This window comes from Myripristis murdjan, chromosome 5 (genome assembly GCF_902150065.1).
Source record: "Myripristis murdjan chromosome 5, fMyrMur1.1, whole genome shotgun sequence".
NCBI classification, from domain to species: Eukaryota; Metazoa; Chordata; class Actinopteri; order Holocentriformes; family Holocentridae; genus Myripristis; species Myripristis murdjan.
The window spans coordinates 22,596,929-22,615,087 of record NC_043984.1 but is presented as its reverse complement, the minus strand read 5'-3'; the positions used below and the strand labels follow the sequence as shown (position 1 = coordinate 22,615,087).

At 40.4% G+C, this 18,159-nt stretch overlaps 2 protein-coding genes across 2 annotated transcripts in view; both read left to right on the top strand.

The window, feature by feature from the left end:
- camk1b (calcium/calmodulin-dependent protein kinase Ib) overlaps positions 1 to 18,159 on the top strand; it is a 58,174-nt gene that overhangs the window by 18,049 nt on the left and 21,966 nt on the right. Inside the window, exon 3 of the mRNA XM_030051170.1 lies at positions 15,734 to 15,865. Within this exon, the coding sequence (XP_029907030.1) occupies positions 15,734 to 15,865 (132 nt within the window). The remainder of the gene's footprint in view (positions 1 to 15,733; positions 15,866 to 18,159) is intronic.
- On the top strand, positions 1,700 to 4,343 carry LOC115358989 (zinc finger BED domain-containing protein 1-like). Its single transcript, XM_030051171.1, has 2 exons — positions 1,700 to 1,800; positions 3,038 to 4,343. The coding sequence occupies exons 1-2, from the start codon at positions 1,732 to 1,734 to the stop codon at positions 3,554 to 3,556; spliced, it is 588 nt and encodes a 195-aa protein (XP_029907031.1). The 5' UTR covers positions 1,700 to 1,731; the 3' UTR covers positions 3,557 to 4,343.

Here is an 18,159-nt window from a genome sequence, read left to right as displayed (position 1 = left end):
AATCGTAATGTTTCAAAGTGCATCCTGAGGAGAATGAGATGGGCGTTCCTTGAGGTCGTCACATCTGCCACCAAGCCATGTTGGAAGAATCAGGATAAATTTTAACCAGTGACAAGCAGTGTTGGGACTAACGCGTTACAAAGTAACGCGTTACTGTAACGGCGTTATTTTTGGCAGTAACGAGTACTCTAACGCGTTATTTTTTTAATTCAGTAACTCCGTTACCGTTACTACACGATGCGTTACTGCGTTATTTTACGTTATTTTACAGTCTCAGATAGAGACTGAGCTGCAGTGCAGTGTTGTGTAGTCCTGAATCTTCCTCTGTCAGAGAGCGGGAGAGAGGACACGCGCTGTGGGGGCGTGTCTGTGTTTACCAACAACAAGACTAGACTAAAAAAAAGTACTAGCATCATCATGGCGGCGGCGGAGCCCAAGTTGAGCTTTTTCACTTGGAGATATTCTCAGTATTTCACCTATATCAAGCAAAAAGAAAATAACATTTTAGTTAAATGTAAATTGTGCCTTGGATCAAAGATCCTATCTACGGCCCAAAACAGCAATTCTAATCTGCTGAAACACCTACAGAGGCAACATGCTACGACGAGGCTAGTAGCTAAAAGTACCGGCACAGAAACAGACTCATCATCCGATGCAACTTCACCTCCTCCACCACCTAAGCAGCAGCGGTTGGATTTTAACCGTGGGACTGCTAGCCAGGACAAAGTTGATAAAGCCATCGCAAGGTATGTTGTTGAAGACATGCAGGCTATTTCTACAGTGGAGTCGCCCGCTTTCAGGCGCCTAGTTAGCCTGATACCGGGCGCGACACGGCAAATGGGACGGAAAACCTTTTCCAAGTACCTGGAGGGAGAATATACAAAAATGGAAAGCGAGCTAAAGAAAACTTTTGAGGGGCTGAATTACATCTCTACCACCGCAGACATCTGGTCTGCCCACAACAGAAGCTTCATGGGGATAACATCTCACTGGATAAACCCCACCACTTTACAACGCCAGAAAGCTGCGTTAGCCTGTAAAAGGATAAAGGGTAGGCACACCTACGATGTAGTTGCTAGTGAGATTGACCACATTCACTCTTTGTATGGAGTGTCAACAAAAGTTACCTCCACAATTACAGATAACGGCTCCAACTTTGTGAAAGCCTTTGCCATGTATCAACCGGAATCGCTCTCTGACGACGACGATGATGATCATGATGATGATGAAGAGGTTACCTTTACTGATGTTGCTGACGCTCTCAACAGCGCTGCAGAGGAAGGGATTGTTTTACCTCCGCACCAGCGATGTGCATCTCACACACTAAACCTAATTTCATGCAATGACATAGACAAGTGGCTTGTTTCAAATCCTGGGACTAAGGCATTGTACAGAAGCTCTACCGCTAAATGCACAGCCCTGTGGAATAAGACAAGCAAGTCCACATTGGCTGCAGAGGTAGTGAGTGAGGTGGTCACCAAAAAGCTGCTTGTGCCATGCACTACAAGATGGAATTCATTTTATGATGCTGTGGCCAGAATTGTTGAAATACCTATGACTGACTTGAGTGCCATCTCTGATCGTTTACAGCTAAAATCTATTAGCGACAGGGAACTTCATTTTCTGAAGGAGTATTGTGCCACAATGAAGCCACTCACAGTTGCTCTGGACATCCTACAAGGAGAGGATAACTGTTACTTTGGCACCCTCCTGCCCACTCTTGAAACACTAATGTCAAAGACCCTGGAGGTGAAAGACAGTCTGACTGTGGCAACGGGCCTACCTAAAGCCATAGTTCAGGTAAGAAACATTTCCTCAACACTTTTGTAATTAACTGGTTTTCCCTCTTCATTGTACAGAAAGACTGCATTTAATCAATGGACACACACCACTCATTATTTTAACTATAGAGTCGATGTCATTAATATTGTTAGTTGAGAGAGTACTAATATAGCCAAAGAAATCGGTTGAAATGTGCAAAAAGTTATTTTTAATGTATTCTATTTAAGGGAATAATAAATCTCGAACGTATTGACAAACTGAATGATATTTATAAATTGTACTGCAGGGTGCAGCAGAAATAAATAGCAATACTTTTTTGGCTAAATAAAGTTTTAGTTTAGTTTAAATGATTCATAATAACTATAGTTCAATATCACCTGGTGGTGTGCTGCTTTCATGGAAATGTACATGTAAGGTAGTGACTGAGATATGTCATAAGGTGTCGCTATTGAGCTGTGTATTCCCTCGAGAATCTAGCAATTGCTGTCGTTTGTCCCTTACAGGACACCGTAGTTTAAGTTTTCTTTTTTTTGGTGTAGTTTGTCCCTCACAGGACACCGTAGTTTCCTTTCCTCTAGTTTCCTTCCATTTCCTTTTCCGTGCGGGTGCCATCTTGATTCAATGTTTATATTCACTGCTTTGCAAGGTAAGCATTGTAAACGGCTCCCTGTATCATTTTAAAATATTCTGACAGAAAAAATGGCCATCCAGTCGATTTGTTAAGATATGTTGTAAGATAAGTGAATGTTTATTTTCACTGCTTTGCAACGGCCAGCAACAGATGTGGAGTGTTGGTCGTGTTGCTAGGGACGCTAGCGCTAGCTAGTTAGTTTTTTTTTTTCTTTTTGCTTTAGTTAACGTTAGCTAACGTCTGTATTCTGTTGACACCACATCGCGCCGTGAGTAAATCCAATCAGCAACAAGTAAACCCCAAGCCCCACCCGGGAGTTTTTCGGGGCCGCTCAAGAGTCCCTACCCCGAGGCAGGGACTTGTTTAGTCCCTGTAAAAGTTCCTGAACTCTTTCCTTCGAGGTAGTTCCTGCGTTTGGAGACACGCGACAGCGGCCCCGGGCCGGTAAAATTAGCCCGACGTTCCTTCGGTGGAAACGGGCCTATACCCAACGCAGAGTCCCAGGGTATTTAGGGAGGCTGCAGCAGCACGGCACGGTCCGAGCGCGTTACATACACTAAATAAATAAATAAAAGGGAATCTCACTTATTCTAATGTCTGTGACACTGTGTGTGTGTTTTACAGGCTATCAAAAGACGATTTGCATCCGTCTTGGAAAGCAGCGACGCAATGCTGGCAGCCGTCACTCTTCCCAAATTCAAGTTGCGGTGGCTGAGAGACCAGAGGAAGAAAGAGATGATCAAGGGAATCCTGGTAGCAGAGTGTCACAAGTTTGTCCCTGGCCCTGAGCAGCAACCAGCCAGGAAACTTGTGTCTCCGACAACCCCACCAGACTCAGGCTCCTCCAAAGACAAAGAGCAGGACTTCTTTTCCTTTGAGGACGATGATGAACACTTTGCCTCTGTGGAGACTGAGGTAATGTCCTACTTGAAAACCGCCGAAACAGGCATGGAGATTCTCCAACAATTTCCCACAATAAAGGAAATTTGTCTGAAGAAAAATGCAGCTATCCCATCCAGTGCACCTGTTGAGAGACTCTTCAGTCTGGGAGGCCTGGTACTGTCTCCAAAGAGGAACAGGCTTTCTGACCAAAGGTTTGAGAAGCTGCTTCTCATGAGGTACAACCACTGGTTCGAAGACTAAACCTCCACTCAAACATTAGTCAGGTCTTTGCCAATAAGCACCTTCTTTGTTGTTTGTTGTTGTTGTTTGTTTTACATTCTGTTAAATTTTACAACACTTATTTTATGGTTGCTGCCTGGACTTCATAGTTGAACTTAAGGAAAGATGTTTTGACTTTATTTTTATTTTTATATATATACTTATTTTGATGGACTATACACAACAGCAGTTGCTTACCTCATACATATTTCGTGCTGAAAGCAGTTGTATTTTTGCACATTGATTCTGAATAATATATTCAGCTTACATTTATGGTTGTCTAACCAGCAGTTACTTGGTGCTGAGTGAATGTTCATTTTTCCAACTTGATTCTGAATAATATATTCCAATTGTATGCAGTTATTTGTTTCAGAATGCCTTGAGAAAAATAAGATAATTTATTTTGTGTTTATGTTGTTTGCTGGATTAGAGATATGAAGGAACAATAGTTATGGTGCTGCTGATCTGATGAAGCCATCATTTTAATTCAGAATTACTTGAGAAAAAATGGCTTTTTGGTTAGGCTATGTTGTGTGCCTTTCTTGAGTTAAGCCAGGTTTACAGCTATGTTGTGATATGTTGTTATAATGAATGCTGTTTGTTACTTATGTTGCAGCTATCTTCTGTATTATTTATGGCAGACTAGACCCAACTCTGACCTCCTAAAGGGCAATTCTGACCTGTAAAGGGCAGCAAGTTTGCAGGCAACTACCTAGTATGTAGTATTGTCAGTTTGTTCTGGCCTAAAATAAATTGGCACTTGGAAACATCTTTGTTGTTTGTGTTTGTATATAGACCACATTGCTTTGCAGAGTTCAGTGATGCAAATGCATGTCAAGTTCATCAGCAGATTGTATTATTCTCCAATGCAGTATCATTTCTGTAATGAAGGCTAAAAGGGCATTAATGGGAGCCTTTTTTTTTTTTAGTAACTAAATAGTTACTTTTCAGAGTAACGCATTACTTTTTGGTGTAAGTAACTGAGTTAGTAACTGAGTTACTTTTGAAATGAAGTAACTAGTAACAGTAACTAGTTACTGGTTTTCAGTAACTAGCACAACACTGGTGACAAGTGACAAGACCAGTGACAAGTGAAAAGTTTTTTTTTTGTTTTTTTTTTAAACTTCATTAAGAAAGACGATTAGACACAACCAGCAAAAGCAACAATGGGCCCACATGTCCTCCTGCCTTCATTTCGTTCTCTCTCATCTAGATTATTTTCTTGAAGTTGGAGCATGGTGTATGCATGTATGGGAGGCAGAGAGAGGGGCCGACAAGTTGAATTGGGAAGGGAATAAGTAGAGACAGAATAATTTGCAGGAAAGGTAGGATGCAGTATTATGACCAGTTTTAGCCAGACAGGTTAGATTTAGAAAACAGCACATATGGTAAGTGAATGAGAGGGAGAAAGACACAAGAAGCCCATATGTTTCCATCTGGAGTGGATTTAAATAGGAGAATGGTGAAGAGAGCAGGGGGAAGAGAGGATGGAAAGAAATTAAATAAATACAAATCCTATTTGGAGCTACGGTGTCTGACTGCACAGAAGGACACTGCCATGTGATGAGCACAGAGTTACAACTGGGGTAAAAAGTAAAAGAGATCAACTACGTGCTAATCACTGTAAAATCAAGATAATGTTTATTGATTCTGAGGATAAATCGGGTGATTTTGGCACCAAAAAGTAAAGTTTAGATGAGTGTACATTTAAAAACAGTAATACTGAGAATTAGATTTTTATTCTAATACAGAATTTCTGCTGTTGGCTATTCACAGATCTAAAGATTAACAGATGTAACTTGCAGATTAACAAATTCACAGCCCAATGCAAGAGCATCGACAGTGACTGTGAAAATGTGTTTTGTTGGCTACTCAAGTTATCAGATTTACAGAACAGATGTCCAAATGTAAACTGTTAGTCATTCTCATCGGCAGGTTTGCAAATGGAGATAACATCGACTGCATGCAGAAATGTGTCAGAGAAGGGTGAGAGAGAGGGAGGCATGGTGGAAACTGTGTCTTTTTTTTTTGTTGTTTTTCAGGCCTACAGTATTTGCTATTTGGACTGAGCAGCAGTTCTTGGTCGCCTGGAACAAAATTTATCTGAGGCAATTGGTTTGATTCTCTGATTTTCACTCCAGCCATGCCAACATTTTGTCACCTTTTTGCCCTTTTCTGTGATTAGCATGAACTTCTCTTGATACAAGGGCATATCTGTTTTGCTTAGATTTCTTAATATGGTTTCGCAAATTCCTCTTGAGCCTTACAATGGTTTGCGCTGTGGTCTTTGGCTAAAGGACAAAGTTATTGGCAGCGAGTGTACCATTCCAGCGCCATGGCAACTGTCCTGCGAAGGGATTATCCCAAGAAAAGAGTGGAAAAAACATGACACCAGCAGATTATCACTGTTATCAGTTAGAAGTAAACTGAATCAGTCTGCTCTCTTATTACATCTGAGACCTCGGTGTCAGGAAATTGACCTGGCCAAAAAAAAAAAAAAAAAAAATGTGAATGCTTTGATACACTACAATCTGCTCTCAGCTTGTGGAAATAAATGTAGAATTATTTCATGTGCTTCTACAGTTCAAGCCTTAATTCTTTAATAACGTGCAATTACACTTGAAGTGCTGAATAAATTCTGGATTAAACCTACAGCACCAAAAGGGTTTGCTTACGCTCATCTTTAAAATTAGTTAGGGGAGTCACTCTGGTTTGGTTGGCCAGGTGGTTATGTTTTGAGGGCCCACAGAGCAAAGATGGTCCTTTTATGTATCAGGGCCAGTGTCACAGTTGGGTATCTGTGAGCTCTGATTGGACCAGATGGTCCTTCCCTATGTCTGCCTGACCTTTTCGTAGTTACCATTTTGTCATCTGTTTCTATACCTTCTTGACCAAGCTCCTCACCCGGCCAGATGGCACAACTGGTCAGAGGTTTGGGATAATGTGGGATTTTTGGGAATTAAACGCAGCAGATAGTCACAGAGGGCCTGTGTTCATGAAACATCGCAACGTAAAACTGATGCCTCCCTGTCGACTTTCTGATCAAAATCAGCAGCACTGATATATACTTTGAGCTTATTTTAGCACAGTATGTTTCTCACCTATCCCATTTCCCGCTAAACATCTAACATCTAGCATCTAGCACCTGTCTGTATTGGCATCCACTTTAAATAGCACATCTTGTGTACTGATGAAAGAGAGAGGGTTTTAAAAGGGAGATAATAGATGCCATAGCTGTTGAGACTTAACCCCCTGCTACAACAAAAAAAGGACAAGCTATTTAGATATTTTTGACCAAGGACAAAGATGCACACACAAAGCAGTGGCTGTAACAAAAAAAAAAAAAAAAAAGATTAATAACAAAAAGAAGTTATCTTGTTTGGCTTGGTTGGTGTAAAGGCAAGGTCATGCTTTTATTTAAATGTAAAATAATGATAATTTTGATTATGGTTAGGTTTAATCATATACCATAACTGATCATTCTACTCATTGGCAGTTATTTATGAGCGATTGTTGCTGGAAATAGCCTGCATGTGTGTAACTGCAGCCTCTTTTTTTGTCTGTATACATTTGCTCATTTATTTATTACGTGCCAGTTGATGGTGTTTGTGAGTGAGCACACATGCGTGCACGCAGGCTGGTGCATCCATCTGTTTTGAATTTCTTTGATACATGGTGAGGCACAGTGCGGTATGAAAAGGTAGCTTACAAACAGTATCAAATCTTTATTTTAACCAAATAGGCTTACTTTGAGGGAGAATTTAACCAGATGCAGAGATGTAATGGAGAGATTACAGTGAGATAGCTAAATGGTTTATGTGTGACTGATGCCTTTCCCTTGTAAGAATTAGCACACTGTAAGATCAGCTCAAATACAGATGTCTTTAAATAAAATTGTATGGATTTCATAAAGACCAACAGGTTGCTGGTTCGAGAGATAATGGTGTGTCTTCATCATAGAAGCATCACTCTTAGGCCCCTGGTTTGTAGAGAAATGATGGTGGTCAGAGAGTGATATCAGCAAAGCACAAACACTTCAGAAAATGCCATACTTAATGTACTGTGTGTGTACAATATTTTGGTCACATGATGCAGCCCAGGTCTGCTTTTGAACAGTGAAAGCATAAAGGCTGCTTATAGCCTGCTGTTTGGGCAGGATAAAAAGTGTTTTGACAGATTTGGTGCTCAATAGCACTATGTCGATCACAGGAGTACGTGTCAGTCCATTGGTATGTAAATATTTACACTGTTTAAGTCTCAACTCTTACAACGTATTTGCACAGTAACGTTATGAGAGCACACCCCTCTGTTTGGATAGTGGCAGAAAGTGTATCTGCATTGAGGACTTAGTGACTAATAGCCTGGCAGCGGTGCAGTGTTTGTGTCTTCTTCCTGGACACAAGTCCCGTGGTGACGATAAGAATATCCTGTTAGGAACAGGAACAGCTCAGTAAACACAAATGTTTACAGTTCAGCCAAAACCCACACTAGGCTTAGGCTCTGCATCAGCACACCCCTCGCACTACTTTGCTCCTATCAAATATTCATCACAATCAACCTCTTCATATTTTCATAACCTGCGCTGTGTTGCCAGGGATTGTCACCATTGTTTACAGGAGCTTTATTCATGCATAAAACTGATCAGCATAGACAAATCCTTGTTTTTTTCACAATTGAAGGTACTACAGTTGCATTATTAGCTGTGTTTTGCTCTTATATTCTGGCTGTGACATTTATGGAGATGCACCTGGCTGAGAGAACAGTTTCTGCTTGTCTTTGTGTGAGACAAAGCATGGGGCCTAAGGGTGGAAGCATGTTCTTCATCAGTATTACTGCCTCATATAAACTTTAAACCACTATTGTCCCTATTTGTTTTAATGGTGGATGGCACAGGTTTGTGCCAGTGAAGTGGCTTTTCGTTGGGTGCGCACAGTTTTTTTTTTTTCTTCTTTAGTTAGTTAGTTTAGTTCTTTTCTTTTCTTTTCTGTGTCCATTTAATATTTTGGTGACTTGACTGCACCAAAACGAGAGGGGGAGGTGCAGTAGGGGCTGTGTCAGTAACGATTAAGCAGTGCAGTGCAGTTTTGGTGTAGGATTACAGAGATTTATGCTTGTATCTCCTACTTACTCGAAAACCACACACTGTGCAAAGCATGGTCTACTCTGCGCTGTCTTTGTGGCGTGAACAACCGATGTTGCCAAATATGCAAATGACCATAACACAATACCAAGGATACACAAGTGTTGTTGATCAATGCCAGTGAAAACTGCGAAGCTCATCCAACCACTTTGTTCCATTTTGCTGAAAATCCCCGTCCCTCCCTTTCCAATACTCAAATGTAGTGATGCCAATACGATGCCAACTGCATGAGCACAGCACCACTTGAGAGTCTTATGTTTGCCATGCGAACTGGGCCAGGCTAGCATTTGAAGCTGTTGAATGGCCTGATATGTTCAGTCACTTTGGAAACCCATTAATATGGCAAACTAACAAACTAACTGGCTTTTACATTTGTTGCTCAAGAAAGCAATATGTACTGTTTGTAACTCCCCTTAAACATATTGTTAGCAAAACACTACTACTGTTTTCTTCTTTGTGCTCACCCTTAGTAAAGTTATAAATATCTCTCCATCAGTTTGCTCAGAACAACTTGCTGCAGGTAATAGCAGAGCAGTATGACTCACAGTCTGTATGTAGTATGAAATGTTTTCCTTGTTGCCTAAGGCTTTGCACTTCTTGTTGCTCCTTTAAATATTTCTGAACTTGTTCATAAATGAAGTGGGTCAGATCTTTAGTATAGAAAGCTAGTGGTCCTTCTCATCCCAATTCAAGAATCTACTGTATCATTTCAGCAGGTGCAGTTAGTCCCCTGATGCCAAACTCTATATGTATATTGTCAAGGACCATCTGTTGCTACAGTTCACCACCAAGTTCTTTGGCTGTCCGCCTAACAGTCCATCATTTAATCCTTTTCTATATTGTGCAACAATTCTCCTAGGGACCTGAGCAACAAGTTAACTAAAGACATTATCGTTTCTCAAGCTAAGTTAACATTATCTGTCCTTGGTGTCTTGTTTAAGGTGCTGTTTATTCACTTGTAGCTGTCGTGCACCTTCTATATAAGGATATCAGTTTCCTCTTGTGAGTAGTTTTGGTGCAGTGTTGGAGCACTGTGGTGCAGAACCTGTTGCTTCTGATGGGGTAAATGAGGTGCTTCAGTTGTTCATGACTGAAGACCTATTAGTGACCTGATGACCAATTTGTGTACTCTTCTGCATCCAACTCTTTTTCCATCTGTACCTCAGTTGTGCTGTGTACTGTGCACTATTGGCCACAAAATGACCACAAATCAGTTGCTGCACTTTGTGTGTTGATGTTTATATGCCCATACATTCTGTATGTTCATCCTCTCTGCCTTTTGCCTGCTATGCTCTGGGCTGTTTGTCCATGAAAATAGAGCCATCCCAGTGTTTTCATAATGTTTGAACTTTGAAGTTATTCTCTTCCTTCCCACCCCCTTTCTCTTCCTCTGTGTCACTGATTAGATCAGTCCAGCAACAGTGTGGTGGCACCTGAGCCAATCACGACTACTACTTTATCGCTACTTTATCGTTATAATGCTCATAACAAGCATGGCCATCATCCGGTTTCATTCAAATGACACATGAAAATTCAACTCGGGCACTTCTAGTGATTTTGATAGCGGTGATAAAGCCTCTCTGAAACTGCACATTCTGCAGGCAAACTTGTGCAAATTTCCAATTAGTTGTGTGCCTCATGAATCAGCAATGCAGCGACACCAAAATTTCATTAAAAGCTTACCTTGTAGCCGAGAGTCTGTTTCCCCATACTTTTTAATTCAGACTCAGACTCAGAGTAATCCAGGTGATCCAACAGAAGCCTTGCAAGAGTAAATTGAATAGCTCATTTCCATCAAAAAACACACTTTTTTTCTTTACTTTCAATTTCTACAAGCGATGTGCCATGGGCATGAATGGCTTTCTGTAGTTACAAAGGACTTGGTGAATTATTTGTTGACTCCGCAGGCTCCTCACTCCGTCAGAGGGTGTATAGAGAATGTCCACTGGATGCTCCACATCCTACAGAGGAATGTGAACCACTGACAGCCTCCTTCGCAGCTGGACTTCTGCCCAGTGTCTCGATGACCTTTTCTTTGGAATTTTTGCTCCTTGGTGAGATGTGACCACAAGGCCTCACTCCCAGGACAGTTGCTGCTTTGACTAGGCCTTGGCTTTAGAGTGAGTTGTGTTGACATGGTTGTCAGTCAGAGCACCAGAAAAGTCATATGTAGGTCACGCAAAACGAAAATATGTTTGGGACTGGGAGATAGAATAAGGTTATTATCTACACATTACGTCATTTAGCAGAAGCTTTTGTCAAATGTGACTTACAGTAAGTACATTTTGTCAACAGCTGTTCGACCAACCACTTATTGCTTCACCAGCTAAGCCCTAAACAGGAATAAGTAGCACTTGTAGTTTGTTTTTTTCTTTTTATAGTTGTAATATATTTCTTTTTTTAGTAGGGTCCACGTGTATTGTGAAGAGATGAGTCTTCAGTCTCTGTTGAAAGATGGGTAGTGATTCAAAAGATGGGTAGAGATTCATTGAAATACTGCTGTTTAACTGCAGCGTATTGATATATTGCTGTTTAACTATAGTATTCCAGATTATCTACTGTAATCTACTGTAGTGTCGCAGTTACATCTAATTTTGTTCAGCTTTTGCTATTATTATAAATGTACCAGTTGAAGATTCTAGCAGCAAAACTATGCAGTATATCTCCAGCATATGTATACATAAATAAAAATCAATTGGTCAGGTCACCCACATATTAATGTTGGGTCCTGTACATGTAAATTTTATGAAAGGGAGTGACATCTGCACCAATTTGCCTTTTGGTCAGACAAATTTAAATTTGTTATTAGTGCACAGGCACCAGAGTTATATTTTCATGTCAAGTTTTCATGTATATGTAATGCAGCTAAATCATATCCAGACGCAGTACAACACATACAGTATGTTAACGTGAGGTAAAAAGAGGACGTATGTCACAGCATCATTTGTTAAACAATGTAGTGTGTCTGGACTGTGTATAGCTGATGTGACTCTACAGACACAATCAAACATTGCGGTCTCAGTTCAGGCACTGGAGCAGCATTGTCGGCCTATGAATAGACCTCCCACTTATTTGCAAAAGGGAGTTCAGCCATGAAGTCATATGTGGTGTGTCTGCACATCAGTCACTCAAGGAACCGATTAGCCAACTCAATTGCAAGATAGAATAAAATAAGATAACATAAAATGCTGGACTGTGGAACCCTCTTTGGACTTGACTTTAGAACTGTTACACAGGTGACAATAATAAAATCAGGAGATTTAATCAACAAACTGTTTGACTAAGATCAGTCAGCCTAAGAGCAGACTAGCTATATTAACTATGTGTGGCCTCCTTTGCTCTCTTGATTCAGATACACCTAGAGTTTCCCACTATCTGTAGTTAAAAATGTCATAGTGCTTAATGAATAAGTACAGAATAGTTTGTTCTGTATTTCTTATTTCTGTTAAAATGAGAAAAGGCCAATCAAAGTTCAAAAAATGAGAGCAGATGTTTCATCAATACACATGACAGAAAAGACAAGAATGCAAGAGAATGGAAGATTGATGACCTCCTCCAGTGATTTTGCATATTGTTGTATTTGCCACGCTGACCCTTGTTTCCCCTGGTGTTAGCTGGGCCCGTGCACTGTGATCAGTCCTCTTTGCATTAGACAAGCAAGCAAGTAATGCAAATCGGCATCAGCTGCACTAGTTTGCTGCTGAAAATGGTTTGGGGGTCAACACATTAACTTTTTTTCCCCCAGAGCTCCACAACAGTTGCCAGGAGGCTCTGAAAAGTAGCAACCAAGTCATCAACTCTGTAGTAGCAAATATTGTTGCTGCTAAGTCAGTCATGCAGATCTGTGAGGTCAGCATCCTCCTTTACCAGTAGCCCCATATCTGGTAAAAAAAAAAAAAAAGAAACACATTTCCAAACAATTGATGTCAGTGGGAAACAATATTTTGTTGGATAAGGGGTGAAAATGAATGAACAGCCAACTGTGAATTCTGGAGAGTTTTCTATCACTCATGCAAACTAAGCAAATTGTTTATAGAGTTTTGAAATGTGAGCTTGATCTTGGCAGTGGCTTATTGTGCAGGCCCGTCCAGCTATTATTTGTGAACATGAACAACTCTCTCCCAAAGCAAGAAAACAGAGAGAGAAAACCTGAGCCTCTGAATGAATTGAGACAGATATGGCATTTTCTGGGATGCAGCTCCAGATGCTCTGTCTTGATAATAGTACAGGTTCAGTTCTTATTTTTCTGGCAAAGCAGACAGTCAAAGCACCCACTGTGACTGCTTGGGGATAAGGCAGCATGTTCTGGTTCAGAGCAGATAACACTATTGTAGGATAAAAATCATTTAGGTATAAAAAGTCTTATGTGGGTCTGCAAAATGAAAATCCTCTTGTTTATTGTCTGTGGACCAGCTTCTGATTGTACATGTTGGTGATATGCTACCTTAAAGACATAGTTGTACATTTTCAGTTAAAGAGGTTTTCATGTATAGTAACATCGTGTCCTGTATTTTCACAAATAGAGGACATACAAAGTTGACTTACGGATAAAAGTAGAGAATAAGATACAGTGCAGGGAGTACATTGTACTGGATCTTAGACATCTTGAGTCTGGATGATGTCTGTTTTACGCTGCAGAGGGCATCTTCTGTCATGGTGTTTATGTCACTCAGTTTCTTTTATTTAGACACTGGCATGGCGCCAAGCAGTCATTCCTTGTTTATACTACTGATAATATTCCTACGAACCCAGCCCTTGAATGCTTATGGTTCCTCTCTGCCCACACGTTACAGCTATCTGTGGCAGAGGAGATAACGCACAAACTGACAGCTGACTCATACACACACAAACTCCTCTATTTTTATGACATTTAGTCTTTTAAGGGCTATTTTTACATGTCACAATTTTGCAAATGTGCACAACCAATTCATTGAAATTGAATTTATATCCTCACATTTTGGCAGGGGATAATGCAGAAGACCTGTGTGATTTCATTGTTGATTAGTGTTCATAGGCAGGCTGGCACTAATCAGTCCTTCAACTTTGATACCGCAAGTATAAAGATATGCTCGGACCTGAGCTGCTTATACTAATGCCACCATTCAGTGTCAGGGTGTTTATTGTACTGATCACTATTCCTAGGATTGAAGTGCAGTTCTGTACGATGAGAGGATGTAGAGCGTCTGCTTTCTGTAGTTGCAAAACTTCTAAGGAAGCACGAGTTTGACCTGTTGTGCAAACTTCCCCATAAAAATGAATAGGCAATTACATAGACATGCTCTTGTTCCCTTTAGCCCAGACTGTTGTCTCTTTCCTTTGCAATGCTGATGACACAATGTTAAACCTGAACATACAGGTTTAACATTTATACTTATTTATAAGTACATCTTTGACAATATCTTACTGCAAGTATGACACATACAGTTAATCAACTTGTTTGAGATTATTGCCCAATACTTTTTTTTTTTTTCCACCTAGGTGTGTTTTCATTTCTTTGTACTGTCCTTCTTTCACCATGTTTTCTGAATTTTTTTGTATGCAGTATTTTTTTGTTTGGTAACCTAGATCTCATCCTAATGTTGCAAGTAAACTAGTATTGTTGGCCATGGGTGCCAGACACCTGTCACATCCATTTTGATTCTCCTTCTGATTCAGTGTCAACCTTTGTATGACAAAATCACAATTTTCACTGAATTGCCTAGTGTACAGATCATCAAAATTTACCCCATTATACAATTATTCCTTCTTCTGAACAAGAAAAGAAAATGTTTTTTTTTTTTTTTTGTTATTGCCATTTCTTATAGTTTTTCCAGAGAGTCATCACAAGGTCAAGCATGTGGTTTAAACAAACATCGAGAACCTTCTGCCAAATCCTGCAGAGACTTAAATGCGTGCCATAAATCTGCGATCCTTTACGTCACAGCCTTCATGTGGGGGGATTTGGGAAGTATCAGGTCGGATTTTCCATAAAATCTTAATTTGTTTCCTGTCAGACTGGAAAGCAGTGTTTTTAAATCAGTGGAGTGGAGAAATATGTTGCTTCCAATGAAAAGCAGACAGTGTATGGTTACTGTAGCAGGGTTTTACCTTTAACAGCTGTGTTTCTTTTTCAGCTTACCCACACTGAACTACATTACTGCTCTAATTAGAAGATCACTCTCTTTACTGTATCTAATTTTTAATGTTATCATACCATTGTAGATGTGTTGATGTGGTGCTGAGCTGACTCCTCAGAAATGTAGATCAATAATGGTTGGACAGGATTCCACCTTATTTTACAGCTTTGGGCCCCAGCCAAAGCTCCCTGGGTCTGGGCCAAAAACCCAGAAGTCATTAGAAATGTCTGCCTCTGCCGTTTTCTGGGTCATGGGAAAATGCTAAAATTCTTTTGCTTAAGCACAGTTTGAGTTCTGCTGCTGCTTTTCTTGCTTTTAATTCATTATTTTTAGAGCAAGACAGACAGAGAGAGGGAGGGAGACTATACCGCATATACAGAAGCAGGAGAATGTGGCCATCTGGCAATTCTGCAAAATGCTAAAAATGGCATACTGCTTTTTCAGTATTGGTCTGCTGAAAGTCTGAAACATATTTGAGCAAGCATTAAACCTGTAAATATATTTAATTCAAACATCAGTAAAATAGAACAGAGAGAAGGAGTTGCACATATGAATCATCACCCAGATAAACCCCAGCATTCGAGCGTGGTGGTTTTGTATCATCCCGTCAAGTTGTTACCTCCTCACAAGTTTGGCTCAGCCTTCCAGAGACCTTGAGAGAAGGCTAAAGTTAAAAATAGAATCTATCAGGCAATAGCATCCCTACTGGTATTCAAATTTAGTATTCAGGACAGGGAAGCTGATGGCAAGTCATCACGACAGTTAGGCCAAATTCTCTTCAAAGCAATAGTTTACTTTTCTACCTAGCAACAAACTAATAGATGCACGGGGACAGCTCTGTGTAAACACTCGGTGATAAATGGACTCACTTCTGACAGGCTGGCCTGTGTGTTTGTGTTTCAGGGGAGCCTTCTCTGAGGTGGTCCTGGCAGAGGAGAAGAGCACCCAGAAATTGGTGGCCATCAAGTGCATCCCAAAGAAAGCTTTAGAGGGCAAGGAAAACAGCATCGAGAATGAAATTGCAGTCCTGCACAAGTGAGTATGATTTTTTTCTGCATTATAAATGTGACAGGGGCTGCCAAATTAGCACTCACGGACTCCAAGTGTTATTTTTTTCTCCACAATAGATTGTATTTTGCAATTGAATAGAAGAACACAAAGTTAAAGGTTTATTGAATAATGAATGAGAAAATACCTTTAAAAGTTTTGCAAGGTCACACTACTCTGAACATTTTGTTGATATATATACAGTGGCTGTGAAAGAATGACATGTTAAATGATAAGACTGTTTGATTTGATGGTGTTTTTGATATAGGAGGCTGACACAGAGAGTCAGCACTGCTAGTTAAATTAGCTGTTAGGTAGCTAGCACGACGATGTGGCTGCTTGGTTTCAGATACTGTGTCAAAGCATAATTTCAAATGGCATATGAATATATGTATGTTAATGCCAACACACATGCATGCCCAGTAGTATGCACACCTACCAAAATTACTATGCACAGTTCCTCCTCAGCAGCTACTATGCAAATTTTCCTTCTAATTGTACCAGAGATTCACGATACATGACAGTTTTAGTGATAACATCAAGACAGTGACAACACTCCCAGTAATTGTGGTGTGGTTCAAATACCTCTTCCTCAGATGTGGGGAATTACAGGCCATGGCGAAAATGGCTGAACTACATTGGGTCCTAAGTTATTTTTAGAGCCCTTGTTGCCTGGGTTACAGGAGACACACAACTCATGCCAATATAAAGCCATCCCTGAGGTGAGGATGGTGGAATGAGAGAGTTGGGTGGCAGGAAGTGATTTATTTACAAATTTGACCAATGGAGGTAAACCAAAGATATCTTGGCCTGAACATGACTGCTCACTCAGTTTGTACAAACTTATACCGGGGTCCCATTTCATTACTCACTTTAAGCAGCACTACTTGAATTACTCTTGGTACTTTGTGATATGTACCAGCCACATCAGTTTAAGTGGAAATTTGCAGCACAGGGGGCAGAGTCTGAGTGTGTGAAGTAGTATTTGAAACAGAATTTATTTGCCCATTAGCAGTGGTGATACTAAATTCTAATAATAAGTAATACTAAGTAATACTAAGCTTTGGTGCTCATGTGAAGGGAGGGGAGGGGATTATGCATGACTGGAGTGAATAAAACTGCACTCACTTTAGGCCATGTCCACAGTAGGCCAGGAAAATTGGAAAATGTTTTTTTTATTTTCCATCCACACTCCACTGTCCACGCTACAGCGCCTCTGAAATTCTTCAAGTTCCCTGCTGAGCATACGCATGCCTTTGTGCACGGCTCATGCGTGCTTGATGCTAGACTACAACCAGATTACATGATAATCTTATATCAGCATTTTCTAAAAGCTCCATTTCTGCCTGTGCAGACCAGCCTGACCAGCCTTTTCAAATTTACACACGTTTGAGAGCATTTTCATAAAGCCCCACGGTTGTGTCCATTTAACACTGACCTGGTGTGGACAGAGGGCCAGAACAGAAAAAAGAGGTGCATTTAAATTTACCTGGCTTAGTGTGGACATACCCTTAAAACCAGCTACGATTCAAGATTCGATAATTTATTGCCACGTCAACTTTACAGTTGATTTGAAATTTGTTTTGGTGTGCACAGAGATCACAACAGGAAACATATAACCACTCAGTACATACAGTGACCATAAAAGTGACCATAAAAACTGTTACAGTTCCATTAAAATATTTCAACTAATTCAACCATATAGCCCATGCCCTTAAAGTGCATGTGCTCAAGGAGTTGATACAAATTTATACAACCAGTGAAGCATTTAGGATGCAGATTGCTTCAAGGTAAATGCTATTGTGGAAGTAAGATGTTCTGGTCTTAATACTCAATACTGAATAGGAGGTTGGCCGGGTGCGAGGAGTTCTTTTTAAGACTTTAAAACTTTTCCACTGAATGCGGTTGTGATATAATTAGAAATGGCAGGGAGTTCTCAGCCGATTATCAGAGGCCGTGCATACGACTCTCCCTCTCAGTTTTGTCTCGTGGGTTATATAATTGCCATACCATACAGTGAGCCCTGTAGCTCTGTAGAACTGTATCGTTGCAACCCTTGACACTCCAAATTTCCTAAGCTGCCTTAGAAGGAATAGTCCTTGGTGAGCTTTCTTCTGGATGGTGGTGAAGTTCTAGGGAGGAGATTATAGTGCCAAGGAATTTGAAATGATCCACTCTCTCTGCCCCTTGGTTATTGATGACCAGTGGTAGTAGGTCTCCCTGATCTTTGCAGTGGTGCGAGTCCACCACAACTTCTTGAGTTATGTCGACATTCAGTTCCA